Source organism: Eutrigla gurnardus (genome assembly GCF_963514095.1).
Source record: "Eutrigla gurnardus genome assembly, chromosome: 7".
NCBI classification, from domain to species: domain Eukaryota; kingdom Metazoa; phylum Chordata; class Actinopteri; order Perciformes; family Triglidae; genus Eutrigla; species Eutrigla gurnardus.
The window spans coordinates 29,790,036-29,805,172 of record NC_139921.1 but is presented as its reverse complement, the minus strand read 5'-3'; the positions used below and the strand labels follow the sequence as shown (position 1 = coordinate 29,805,172).

The 15,137-nt window shown below is 41.4% G+C and overlaps 1 protein-coding gene across 1 annotated transcript in view; it reads left to right on the top strand.

Moving 5' to 3' along the window:
• The window catches only part of kcnh5b (potassium voltage-gated channel, subfamily H (eag-related), member 5b), an 86,879-nt gene that overhangs the window by 67,827 nt on the left and 3,915 nt on the right, over positions 1-15,137 (top strand). Inside the window, exon 12 of the mRNA XM_084013654.1 lies at positions 1,958-2,154. Within this exon, the coding sequence (XP_083869780.1) occupies positions 1,958-2,154 (197 nt within the window). The remainder of the gene's footprint in view (positions 1-1,957; positions 2,155-15,137) is intronic.

The window sequence follows — 15,137 nt, the reverse complement described above, 5'->3', positions numbered from 1 at the left end:
ATATCGGTTCAGTTCAGTTATGTGACTTATTCACCTTATTTTATGCAGTTTATTATAATAACAATAATCATGATAATAATCATGATAATAAAAATGCTCTTTACCTGATATTACTTTCTGACTCCGTTGATTGAAAACAATCTTGACTAAAATTAAAATGTTTTATCAGTTTTATGTGAAAACAGCTCTTGGATCTGCTCTCTTTTGATGACGCACGACGACATTCGACGCCGTTTGTAATCATGATTGATTTTTTCCTCTTTCATCCTCTTATTGTTGCCCGGGAGACGCTCAGGAGTGTAAACTGGTGCGTGGGTCTGCTGTGGGCGATTAGCATGGCGGGGGAATGTATGCTGGCAGGTGATGAGTCAGGTGTTCAGATGGATGCAGTCGATCTGAGAGCAGCGCTGCTGCTGCTGCTGCTGCTGCTGCTGCTGCTGCTGCTGCTGCTGCTGCTGCTGCTGTTAATGCTGCTGCTGCAGAGATCTGCAAGAAAACTACCTTTTCATGCAGTTTGCTCTGACTGCTTTCTTTTTTGAATGACGTTTATCTTCTGTTCTTCCTCTACTGCCTGTCAATTGTTATTATTTATTATTATTATTATTATTATTATTATTATCATTACTATTATCATTACTATTATCATTACTATTATCATTATTATTATATGCAGATATAATTGTATTTATTGAATTATACTGACATATTTGTATTTGTTTATTTATTGTCTGGATTTATTTCATTGGCATATTTATTTATTTATTCATTTAATACTGAATGAAATATCATTCCACAGGAATTAAGTCATGCTTAAAAAATAATGTTTATGCATTTGGTCAGTTATCAAAATAGATGCTTTGTTATATTGTTCTTTTCCCTTTTTCTCTGTCAATTTTTCTTCTTTTTAACTCTTAAAAATGTTGGTGAAGTTGAATCACATTTAATTGTTACCTGTCGCTGTGTGTCGTGGGTCTGATGGGGTTCGCAGTTAAGACCCAGCAGCTCTGTTGCTAAGGACTTGGCCAGGTGAAACGGTTGCTAGGGACTGAAGAACAGAGGGCTTCATGCAGAGAGGTTTAGTGTTTTTACAGTCGGCCTCCATCGTTTCTCTGATTATCACACAAACTGAGTTGCTGATCACTTTCTTCATCATTTCCTGCCGTCAGCTTTCTAAAAATCATATTTAATCACACTTCCCGTCTCAATTAGTGCTTCCAGGACGACCGTACCTCCACTTCCCCCGTCTGCGTCTCGTAGCTGTCACAATAGATGGAAACAAACTTTGAGATACAAATGTTCGGCTTTATAATGATAACGTTCCTTCGTGGGCTTCAAGACGGGAAAAGTGACTGTTTAACGAACAAAAACATCCCTCAAATCTGGATTGTTTTTATTTTTAATTTGCCAATCATTGTGAAATATGAAAAAAATATTCATCACCATCCATCATAACATTCCTCAAACCACAAATGGCGTTTCAAGTTTCTTATCTCTGACAAAAAAACACTTTATTTATTGCATAAGATGAAGAAAAGCAGCAAATCTACTGGGAAGCTGGGATTCCTGTAAAACCATTTAATTGCATTTCTATTTTTCAAAGGACTATTTTTATTTATTTGAGGTAAAGGTTAAATAAACACCTGTTTATTTTGAATATTATTTATTTATGTATATTTTATGTATATTTTATTATTATTATAGATTAAGATGTAATAATAGTATTTATTGATATATTGTGACTAATTTATATTTTTAGATTTGTTTATATATTTATTGCCTGGATTTATTTCATATGCATATTTATTTATTTATTCATTACATTTTCATTCAATCAACTGATAGATAGTCAACAGATTGAGATCATGTTAACTCTAAATACCTGAAATGTGGAACAGTTTTTAATTATCATTCATTCCGTTACTTTATGGATCGCTAACGTGACCTCTGGTGTCCTCAGGTAAGGGCGACGTGTTCGGCGACGTGTTCTGGAAGGAAACCACGCTGGCCCACGCCTGTGCCAACGTCAGAGCGCTGACCTACTGCGACCTCCACGTCATCAAGAGGGAAGCCTTGCTCAAAGTGCTGGAGTTCTACACCGCCTTCGCCAACTCCTTCTCCCGCAACCTCATCCTCACCTGCAACCTGCGCAAGAGGGTAGGATACATGCAGTACAAGTACACATGGAGTACACATACCTCATCCTCACCTGCAACCTGCGCAAGAGGCTAGGATACATGCAGTACAAGTACACATGGAGTACACATACATGGAGTACACATACCTCATCCTCACCTGCAACCTGCACAAGAGGGTAGGATACATGCAGTACAAGTACACATGGAGTACATATACATGGAGTACACATACCTCATCCTCACCTGCAACCTGCGCAAGAGGCTAGGATACATGCAGTACAAGTACACATGGAGTACACATACCTCATCCTCACCTGCAACCTGCACAAGAGGGTAGGATACATGGAGTACAAATACATAAAGTACACTCACGTGACACCAAAATGAACAAAAAATGTTTTTTATTGTTGTGTGAGCCGTACTCGTACTGCTCTCGTTTTTAAACCAGAATGTCAGTTTTTTTTATTTTTTATTTTATCATAGATTCTCATTTCAACAGCAGGTAAAAAAAAATGCCAATACTACACATCCAAAAAAAGGTTATGTGCACATTTGTGTACAGTACAAGTATTTGTGTAGGAAATCCACAAAACCAAGGACTACTTTTATTTATTTTGTGACTTTCAATAGGTAAAATAAACCTATTTATTTTAATATATTATTTATTTATGTATAATTTATTATTATAGATGTAGATATTCTTGATTCTTTTTAGTTATTTATATTTGTTTCTATATTTATTTAAAAGGCAAATTACTTACTTATTAATTTACTTATTTTCCATCTACCCGGCCCTGCATGAGACCGTGTACATGTACACAATTATCACTTTTACTTTACATATTTAGTTACTTACTTGCAACCAGATTAATCTGTTAGATATCGGTTCATGAGCATTGATTTGACTCCGTCTCTTCAGGAGCAACACATAATTGAAATAAAACACATATAAATATGCATCGATTGGCTGCCGTCTAAAGGAAATTATCTGAGTGCAGCTGCAGATATGAGTTCGGGTATCGATCCGGCTCGCTCCGGTTGCACGAGCTCTAGTCGGGACCCGGAGCTGCTCTGTCACCGATTAATGGTCCTCGCTGCTGGATATTGGTTTTCTTTAATAGATTTGTGGTTGTGGATCTGTGTTGAACATGTGCATGCAGTTTTTTTTTTTGTTGACTCACTTTTAAGGTCCAAAAGTAACAGTTTGACCTGGAAAAGTTCTAAGTCTAAAAATGCAATCGAATGTGGCGTTTATATTAATACGATGTTTCTGATCCGACTGATTTTTGAATCTTTTGTTTTGTCGTGGAATATTTGGCGTTTTTTCCATTGTCAACTATGAGATACAGATGTCATGCTCATTTTCACTTTCATACTTGTAGTTTGTGTTTCTACTCGAACACATCTTGATCTCATTCAGTCTGTCTGAATACACCAGTATTCACCGTTTTAGCGCCTGTCCCTTTAAGACTCAGTTCTGCCTGCCGTTTGTGTCCCGCGTGAAAAAACAAAAGTCAACGTTTACTTATTTCACATTTACATCCGTAACTTAAAGAATGTAACGAACCACGATGTTTAACTAAACATAACAAAGTAGTTTTGTTGCATTTTTGTATACATATTACTTATTAATATAATTGAGAATGAGAGTTTAGTTTTATTTGCAAGAAGAAATCCATATAGTTTTTAATCATTGATCAGAATGAGTGATTTTATTTGGGAACTTGCCCGGTGACACTGACAGCCTCAATCAATCAATAAGGCTTAATAAATTTAGATGAGGAGGAGATTAATCTGTGGAGACAAGGCATCACTGAGCAAACACAATAGACGCAGCATAAAAGCATGGTGGAGCGTGCTTCTGTGTGTGTCGCTGACTGGCCTCATCGATTCAGGTTGTGTTTGAGAAGAATAAGAAGAAGAATGCTTGGTGATGAGGAAGGCCGGGACCCCAGAGTGTGATTTCCAGGCTGATTACACGGCGGCATCCAGATCTGTGAAGTTTGAAAACCAGTTTAAAGAAGTAAAACTACCATTACGGCGAGATAATGGCTCTGCTTTTTTAAACGCAATCTCCCAATGCATCATGGGTCGGCGGCTCCATCTGCTCCGCTAGAATTATGTGTCTTCAGACAAGAGGGTCTTTAGTAAATTGTGTCGACGGAGGCTTTCCGAGCAGCGGGAATCTAACCCCCGGTGTAAACACGGAGCGGAGGCAGCGGGCCGAGCTCGTCCTCCTCTCCTCAGTTAGCTCTTTTGTTCCCCTGATGGGTGACAGCTGCTGCAGCGCCGGCGCCGCTACCGCCGCCGCGATAAACAGCATTGAGGCGGGTGCTCAGACGTGGCCCCTGTGGGACTCCGATGAGACCAGAATGTGTCAGCCTCAACCTCGCCTTGTCGCTCAAGCGATAATGACCGGCTACCAATCTGCCTCCATAAGCACTTTTCTCTCTCTCTCTCTCTCTCTCTCTCTCGCTATCTCTCTCGCTCGCTCGCTCGCTCGCTCGCTCTAGTTCTTATCTCTTTTTCTCAGAGAGAAAAACTTGTTTTTATTTCCAGAACCAGTTTAGTTTATTTGCATCCCACACTTCCCTCCACGTAGACCCCCAACCAGGTTTCATCCATCAACGGCTGAAATCTCCACTATCGCTGCTTTGTACATTATGAAGTCCCAGATCCAGCTGGAAACCCAAACCCCGTCCTGTCTGGGTTCATGACAATATCCAGAGGTGCTCTGTGGATTTCACCAAGCTGGATCTAGCAAGAGCGACATCAACTGGTTTACTTACTTACATACTTGGGTTTCTGGACTAATGCTAGGTTCTATCGTAGAGATCTGGGGGACCACAGGCCGCTACGATAGGTTTTGCCGAAGACTGTTATCGACAGGAATTTGATGACTGATACTTGATGTCAAAATGTAGTTTCTCTTCGTTGAATCCCTCAGTAAAAACATCAGACAACAGCTGGAATCAGCTCCTGTTCTGTGGTTTCTGCGGTTGCCATGGTCACACAAGAAGCTCAGGCATCATGAAATTCCACATGCGGCGACAAGGAGCCACATGGGAGTTCAAGTCTAATTCCAGACCTGAATCATATCCGGTTTTATCTTGTTCGCCCCGCCTTTAACTGAAGTATGAATGAAGCCGTCTTGATGTTGTGTTCATGTTCTGTTGACTTTCATTATTTAAATTAATATTCATCGAGATCAAAGAGGTAAAGCTGACAGCGTTTTGTCTCTGTTGGATTTTATAATTCATAATTTAATAGAAGGACAAACATTTCTCAGCTCAGATTTTCTTAGTGTTAATGAGACTGTTCTGCTCTTTCAAAATAAAAGCCCTCAGCAGTTTGTTCCCCGTCTGTTTCTATGTTTGATCCACACTCTTGTTGATGTGAATAGTGCAGCAGGTAGAAAACGCTTGTTCATGTCAGTCACATCAGTCCGGTCTAGACATGCAGCCGGCAGCTCAATACCGCTGAGTGATTACAGACGAGTCTGCAGTTTGACCCTGAAAGGAAACGTCAGGATGCAAAAAAACTAAAAGATAATAAAAGTCGGTTTTAATGGATGCTCAACTCCTTAAAGTTACGAGACAGTTAGAGGTTTTTCTTTATGTCTTGTCCAGTCTGAAATACAGAGAGCAGGAACAACAAAAAGGGCTTTAGTCCTCGGACTGAATCACTGAATGTTTGACATCATAGTCTCTGAAATGTTTTGATTATAAAACTAACAAAAGGTCATGATCAATTCAAAGGTTCATTATGTAAAAAACGTCTCTCTCTTCGTTCAGTTCAGTTTATATTTGGAAAACTGTCATCCTCTCTGCTGGCCACCAGGGGGCGCCTCCTCTCTGGTTGTATAGAAGTCTATGAGAAAATGGTCCTACTTCTCTCTGCTGGCCACCAGGGGGCGACTCCTCTCTGGTTGTATAGAAGTCTATGAGAAAATGGTCCTACTTCTCTCTGCTGGCCACCAGGGGGCGACTCCTCTCTGGTTGTATAGAAGTCTATGAGAAAATGGTGCTACTTCTCTCTGCTGGCCACCAGGGGGCGACTCCTCTCTGGTTGTATAGAAGTCTGTGAGAAAATGGTCCTACTTCTCTCTTGATGTATTATCTCAGTAAACATTGTAAACATGAGTTTATGGTCTCAATCTCTAGTTTCAAGTCTTCTTCAATCCACCATGATGTTCATTTAGTCCATTATGGTCCATTTAGAGTCCACCAGACCAGAAAGCAGGGGATGCTTTAGGGGGCGGGGCTACCTGCTGATTGAATGAGTCAATGCTAGTTAGCTACTAAGATGACTTTAGCATTTAGCTGTAAAGTTGACCTTGAATTATAGAAGTTAACTTTGTTAGCAGCTTCACACCAGAATCCACATGGATCCAGATCCAGTAAGGGTGCTGCTCTGGGAGTTTTCCATAAAGTTTGATTGGTTGATGCCTTCGTGGAAGTGCGAAAGCCTAGAAAAACGGACCTTGTTCTCAAATAAAAGTGCTTTTTTTTTTCACCAGAGAATATTTAAATATCTGTTTATTTAGTGTCATAAAGACGTCTGAGGTCTGTTTACTAGTTAAAAGGGAACGATTTTAATCCACTGTGTGTGTGTGTGTGTGTGTGTGTGTGTGTGTATGTGTGTGTGTGTGTGTGTGTGTGGGGGTGGGCCTCAGTCGTCTTCTCACTGTCACCCTGATAAAACTGAATCTCTTCTTCTTGGCGAGGCAGCTCGGCTTGACGACGTGCCGCGGCCTCGTGCCAGAAGCTGCAGAGCCAACAAGAGTGACAAAACGGATCTGGATCCGTAAACCAGCAGAGGATCCGGCTGCAGTTAACTCGCCGTGTCGTTGTCGTTGTGGTCTTCCGGGGGTTGTTCGCTCTCGTTCTGCAGAGTTTTAGAAAACCGTAAATAAACAAGTAAACAGACTGGTGGCTGCGTTTTTTGGACGAGGGAGGGGCTGCTGGGAGGCTGAGCGTGATGCTGCTCCGGGTTTCACAGGACAGCTGGTGGACTGGGAGACAGACTGCAGACTGGGAGGCTTTTACCAGCCCTCTGTTGGATTATTCATGGGACGGACTGTAAATGTGTGTGTGTTCCTTTTGTGCATTGAGGCAGATTGACTGAGCTGGTGTGGGTGTGTGTGTGTGTGTGTGTGTGTGTGTATGTATGAGGCTTAATTAAATGATAAAAATGTGCATCCAGTGAGACTTAAGGGCAAAACGAAAGTAAGTATTCTTGTCTGCAGTGTATTTCTGCTCATCCATCGCTGCATTACAGGAGAAATACTCTTTTTTATTTGACAGTCAAAACAGGAGATCGCATCATAAAATATGTAGGGGTGTCCCTGGAGAATTCACATCATCGAATCTGATTGGTCAAGTCTTGCCATAGTCGGCTATAGTCGGATCATGTTTTTGTTTTTTGCTCATTAATTGAAAAAGCTCCGTAAAAGTCACTCACCAGGACGTTCAGCACCGCCTACCGCCTGAATGGAATGATCCTGTGTTGATGATTCGACCATGAGATCGGCGGCCGAATCAGGCTCCTTAGATCGAAAAGTCGACTATTCGAGGTCACCCCTTAAAATATGGCGACTTTTTCGGGATCTTTGATAAGATTTATCATTTCTTGTATCAGGCAATTTCCGTTTTTTTAGCAGCTAGAAAAATACAATCAATAAACTGACCTGAAAGCAGGAAAATCCACCAAAGCGGAGGTTAAAAGTTTAAGGAGGCAGTGACGAATAGCGAATAATAAAGATTTTCCCAGAAGTGAAGTAAAAATGATTCATTCTGACTCTTCAGCGTTTGTGTTTGTGAATTCCGTCTCCCCTCCAGCTGACACGTCTGCTTTACCGACATCATTTTCTAGCAGCGTGCCTCAGAGCGCTTCACCTCTTTTTTTATTAAAATAAGTAAATCTCATTCACACTTCATAGTTGAGGCAGTTTTTCTGTCCCTTTTATTTCTGCCTCGGTTGTTGAAAACAACAAAGGACGTATTTTTATCCCTGACAAGCCGGTAAATCATTCAGAGGTCTGGAAGTACTAGATTACTTCACGTATCATTAATACATAAATAACGGGGCAACAAACACAGGACTTTCACACAGGAGACCCATGTTAGTGCCCCGTTTGAAGTACTTTTGTACATTTTCATTCATCACTATAAGCCAAACTGATGTTTTCACAAAATGAAGCAAAGTCTTTTTGTTGCCTAAATATGGGTTTTTGTTTACTTTTGTTTATTAACTATATGTTTCATAATGTTTAAAACTGTGACCGTTCAGTCCATTAAAAAAAAATGTTTCCCTTTTATGTTTCACACTGGGAAACTTTATGTTGAGTTAATTTTCAGTTTCAGAGTCAAACATTACAATGAACTCAGGAATTCCAGCTGTTGTTCGACAACATTTTTAATGTTATTTAAACAGTTTAAGATAAGTTTAGAGACAAATCCCATCCTTTTAAACTGACCTCAGAGCGGATAGAAACACTCAGCTTCCCAAACGTTTAACATGATAATTAAAAGGAAGTTGTTTCCACTCTCACCCCCCTCCTAAGTAAAAGCTCTTCTGCATTCAAATCCAGACAGTTTACATTTATTACCCCGGATTTAGCTCTAATGGAGGCCGACACACAGAAATAACCGCTTTATTGATCTGGAGTAGATTGTTTTGTAGGCGTTTTTCACGATTGAGATGTTTGTTTTCTGTAGGTTGTTGCTGGAGGGTTCCTTCCAGCATGTTTGTAAAAAAAACAGTAGTGGAACAGTAGATGCATTTATTTTGAAAGGATTTTCTATTTCTGACATTTTGGGAATTATCGCTCAACTCCAATATATATATATATAATAGCATTTATTTGTCTCTTTTATTCACATCTGGGATTTAAAACCAACAGAGGGAGAAACTGAAAGCAGGTCATTGGAGCTGCAGATGTGCTCTCAAAAAAAAAACATCTGCATCTCCAGAAGTTTCTGTTTGTCTCACGTTATGCAAATTATACTTCATGACATCAGAGAGAGATAGAGAGTGAGAGACTCGTCCTCTTTCTCCGTATCGATAGCATTTCCAAATGCTAATTCTCACCATTGGTATAATGTTCACAGACATACTTTGACTTTTTAGGAGACGGGACTCGCGGGTACACGAGCACGTTGGATATAGAATAGTGTCTCCAGTATTTGAACTGCTACTCTTTGTAAAAATGGGAAATTAAACTAACGGCACAACGAATGAAGAGCGACGCGAAAAACAACAAAACCACTTGAAAAGAAGCTGCTCTAAGAATCTAAAACCAGCCTCCACTTTGAAAAATAAAAGTGGACTCAAAGAGAAGCGTGATTCAAATAAAAAAAAGGAGTCACGACCCCGACCATGAAAACGTGTGCTGCTAATTGCATTTATTGTGTTTATCGTCGCCCTTTTTAAAGGTCACATCATCACCAGATTCATTATGACTGCATGCAGACAAAACAATGGTTCATATATTCACTTTCTGCAGGTCAGACTTTAATAATGAATCAACTCCCTCTGTGTGTGTGTGTGTGTGTGTGTGTGTGTGTGTGTGTGTGTGTGTGTGTGTGTGTGTGTGATGAAGGAGGAGGTTTTGGTTTGTGTGTGAGTGCAGGAAGCGTCAAAAACAAATAAGAGCAGCTTCTTGAAAGGGAGAGAAAGGTAAAGATTATGTATTATGTACATATATACACATGTACATACATACATAAATATATGAATAAACTAATTAATGCTTAAATCTAAGATGTGTAGCAGAGACCAGAACAAGTCATCCATATCTCCTCCTCCCTCTCCTCCTCCTCCTCAGTCCTCCCTCTCCTCCTCCTTGTTCCTCCTCCTCCTGGTAAATAATGAATCTCCAGAGTTAAGAGTGTTAGTCTCTCCAGAGGAGGACGAGGAGCAGCATTAAAGAAAGACGAGGGCGGTTTTCTCTGCGGAAGAAAAGAGGAAACACGAACACGCTGGCCCTGGTCCTGGTGCCTGCGTGTGATTGGCTGCGTGTGATTGGCTGCACCACTGGAGCCAAAACAATTAGCTGATTGAGGAATGAGACGATTGATCCACGGCTTAATATAGTTAATTTATGTCTCACTTCTAAATCGATGATGTTCAGAAAACTCACGTGTGTGTGTGTGTGTGTGTGTGTGTGGGTGTGTGTGTGTGTGTGTGTGTGTGTGTGTGTGTGTGTGTGTGTGTGTGTGTGTGTAATATTTACAAATCCTCATTGCGTTTATTGTGTTGCACAGAAACATGCTAGTTATGTAGCTAAATGTGCTACATTACATATGCTACATTAGGTACGCTGCATAGTAACATCACGTCACCTATACAGCGTGGAGCCAATGCTACATCACATATGCTACATCAGGTATGCTACATCAGGTATGCTACATCACATATGCTACATTACGCTACAAGACAAAATGCTTGCATCACAACAAGACTTTGGGACTCACATGTGTTGGTGGACCCGTTGTTTGACCCCCCCCCCCCCCCCCATGAAAAAACCCTTATTAACTTGACTTTGATGTTGTTTTAGTGCTGAATTTGTGTCCCTGAACACGAAACCAATCGATTGTTTAGTCACTATTTCACTAAACTATAAAACCAAATCATAACAGATATTTATTTTTATATACATATAAATGTATATATATATAAATATATAAATGTATATGTATATATTTATATATGTTTATATGTGGTGTATTATATGAGCAGTAACTCTTCACAATGAACTGATCTGAGACCCGTCTCCTCTCTTAAGTCGGTAGATTGCAGTCTTTTTTCCTGCCCAGCAGCCTCTCTCTCTCTCTCTCTCTCTGTCTCTCTCTCTCTGTCTCTCTCTCCCTCTCTCTCTCTCTCTCTCTCAAGCTGTTTCTATTTTTAGCCGCTTCATGATACGAGCTCCTTCGATGTCTGCCAGAACAGAGCCGTAACGTTCCTCCCTCACCGCCACTCGCCCCTTATTGTTATTTCATTTCCTCATTGATGCCGCATCCCAGTAAATAGTCAGATCCAGCACACTAGAGAGAGAGAGAGAGAGAGACCCCCGGCGGTCCAGATCCTTTTATTCAGTCCAGCTATTGTTGTGAGTGAGCGTCTATCCATCACTCTGACTGCTGCTGGTTGGTGTGTGTGTGTGTGTGTGTGTGTGAAGAACTACAAGTAAGAATTTAATCATGCGCAGGATTGAGTGGGCCCACACACACATATCCTGTTCATGATCACACACACACACATCCTGTTCATGTTCACCTGGGTCCCGAACAAGCATCACTATTTGAAGCGTTGAGAGTAAAAACAGGTGGAAGCTGACATTGTTACAAAGCTTCATATAACTCAACGTTGACTTGTGGTCACATGGGACACGAACGTCGGTCTCCTGGGTGAAAGTCCTGTGTTTGTTTGACCCCCCACCCACCTGCCTCACGCTGACATCCTTGGTCTTTAGACTGCGCTGCTTTAATTAACTCTGATGACGTCCTGATGATGTTTTCACGCGGGGCACGGATAGTGGCCTCCTGTGTGAAAGTCCTTCGTGAGAGAGTGATTTCCTGGGGAAGAAAACGGGCTCAGAGAGAGTAATCACGACCCACAATGCTTTGCAGCAAATTCCACTGGCAGGCCACATTTGATATTGAGTTTATAGAGTAGATAAGGAGGTAGAAATCACCGTCTCGCTCTTTCCAGTTGGGTTCAGGTGTTCTGTGTCTTCAGGCCGGTCGCCATAGTTACGCTGGTTACTTCAGGGGGCTCGCACTTTTAAATCAACCCCCCAAAACGTGGCTTCTGGGTGGAAGTCCTTAGTGGCTCTTTCTTCTCCCTTACCACCTGCTTCGGCTATGAAGCATCGTTGGGTACTATTCATTGACACGCTATTTCATTGATATGGATGAGATGAAGATATTTTTGGGGACTGATACAGCCAAACGCTTCAAACAATGCTGTTTCACCTTGCTGGAGACAAATCTTTTGAATTACATCATCTGCAAATATTGTTTCTTTATTTTATTATCGCATAGCTGCAGCTAATGTGGGAGTACTTGGAGTACTTTGTGTAATTTACCCAGTTGGACGGAGGCATCGTAGCCTGTGGAGCGATGTCAATTCACAAATTAACACCGCTTTTAATTCTCATCTTCGTCAAAATGAGTCGGATAGGAAAAGACAAACACACACCTGGACTTCACTACAGCTAAACGGTGAGGCGTGTTGACACCCAGCATGCACTGCAGCATGTTAACCGCGGGGGGTTTCCTCTCTCACTATATATATATAAATAAACAGGGACCTGACACAGTTAACATGCTTTTCATTTTCATGCAATATAATAAAATCATATTATCACTGCAGTGAAAACTTTGAAATAAAATAAATTAAATCAAATTCTTCAAAATGAAATATAAGTGAGAACAAGGCAAGGCAATTTGAATTGTAGTGCACCTTTCAACAACAGGTTAAAATCAACAATAAAAGAAATGGAAACGATCACATATAAAAAGGAAATAAAATAAAAATAAATACATATTAAAAAAAAGCAAATAAAACTCAAATAAAAACAAGAATTTCAAAGGAACAGAAATGTCAGTGCTTGATGGTTATTGTTTGGTTTTATTTATATGAGGCCAAATTGTCATCTTTTGGGTGTTTATTGATCGGGGCGGTTGGGCTAAGATGCTAGCGGTAGCTTTCACTTGTTGTCATAGCAACGCTGCTCCGGCGGTCCTGTCGTCTCCTGATTGGTTCATCTATATGTGACCTGTTACACAAACAGGTCACGCTCTCTGATGGGCCTCCTCCGCCATTCCTCCACACCTCTCTCTCTCTCTCTCTCTCTCTCGCTCTGTCTCTCTCTCACCACATTCACAGCCGCTTCCTGTCGGACGATTATGATGATGAACGAGCGAGCGACAGAGAGAGAGTGCCGGTGGCTCTGCATAAACACTGTGAAGAAGAAAAAAACAAAAGAGCGAGTGATTTCCTCCTCGATGGAGCGGAGGAAGTGATGGAGGAGGAAACATCAAAATAATAATAATAATAATAAAAAAAACGGGTTCAGAGGGTAATCACGACCCACAATGCTTTGCAGCAAATTCCACTGGCAGGCCACATTTGATATTGAGTTTATAGAGATAAGGAGGCAGAAATCCGTCTGGCTCTTTCCAGTCGGATTCAGGCGTTCTGTGTCTTCAGGCCGGTCGCCATAGTTACGCTGGTTACTACGGTGTCAGGGGCTCAAAGTTTCAAATCAACCCCCCAAAAACGTGTCTTCTTCTTCTTCTTCTTCTTCTTCTCCTCGTCCTTCAGCAGAAAACAGTTTTTTCCCTCCTGCATCTTTACTGCAACGTACAGGTATATCATCTTTCTCTCTACTTTCTCCCTCTTGTGGGTGCAGTGTAATACATCCATAACGTAACCAGATATTACACTGCACCGAACACACACACACACACACACACAGAGCTATATATCACTTATGTCAGTCTGCACTTGCATGTAATATTACATCACATCCTCCACCCTCGTTTCTTAGGTTTACAGTAATGTTTCTGTTATTTCTCTCCTCCAGTCAGACGACGATCATCACGTCTCCCTGAATAAACCCGACGCTCTGCTTCTGCTTCTGCTCGCCTCTTGAATGTTTAAACGAGGCCCGTCGTCCTAAACACGCCTTTGCTTTTGTGTGTTTGGAGGGGGAGGGGCTTTAAACTCCGGTTTATGTTTCTATCTTTAGAGCTTTTGAAGTCTGAGACTGAAATAGAAGTTTCAGGTTCCGTGATGCGTTTGAGTGTCTCTGCAGCAGAAAACAACACACCTACACACTTCTTCTTCTGTGTTCTCCTCCTCGTCTGGATTTAATCACATTCTCGTTACGTATTAAAGGCGTTCCTCGCCGAGCGTGCTCGACTTTGTAAAACGCCGCCAGCTGTTGACACGGCAACTGTTCTATTTTCAGCTTCAGCAACTCCCCACTCGTTAAGTTACAGTCTGACAATGACGTCGGGGTTTCGAACTTGCGGCGTTTCTTCGCTACTAAAGGTACAGTTTTTCACTACAGTTCATGAAAAGTGCCTTAAACTGTCATTCTCTCTGCTGGCCACCAGGGGGCGACTCCTCTCTGGTTGTATAGAAGTCTATGAGAAAATGGTCCTACTTCTCTCTGCTGGCCACCAGGGGGCGACTCCTCTCTGGTTGTATAGAAGTCTATGAGAAAATGGTCCTACTTCTCTCTGCTGGCCACCAGGGGGCGACTCCTCTCTGGTTGTATAGAAGTCTATGAGAAAATGGTCCTACTTCTCTCTGCTGGCCACCAGGGGGCGACTCCTCTCTGGTTGTATAGAAGTCTATGAGAAAATGGTCCTACTTCTCTCTTGATGTATTATCTCAGTAAACATTGTAAACATGAGTTTATGGTCTCTATCTCTAGTTTCAAGTCTTCTTCAATCCAGCATGATGTTCATTTAGTACATTATGGTCCATTTAGAGTCCACCAGACCAGAAAGCAGGGGATGCTTTAGGGGGCGGGGCTTACCTGCTGATTGACAGGACGCTACCAATGCTAGTTAGCTACTAAGATGACTTTAACACTTAGCTGTAAAGTTGACCTTGAATCATAGAAGCTAACTTTGTTAGCAGCTTCACCCCAGAATCCACATGGATCCAGATCCAGTAAGGGTGCTGCTCTGGGAGTTTTCCATAAAGTTTGCCATCTTGGTTCAGACACCGTGATTGGTCAATGCCTTTGTGGAAGTGCAAAAGCTCAGAAAAATGGACCTTGTTCTGAAAGAAAGGTGCTTTTTTCGCCAGATAATATTTACATTATAACAGAACCGAAAGCAGGGGATGCTTTAGGGGGCGGGGCTTACCTGCTGAGTGACAGGTCGCCCACAGTTTTAGTAGCTTAAAAATGTTTAATCTCTTGTTCATTTAGCAAACCGCGACGTCGTTGACCTTTCAGTATTTCCCTTTTCAAAGAGC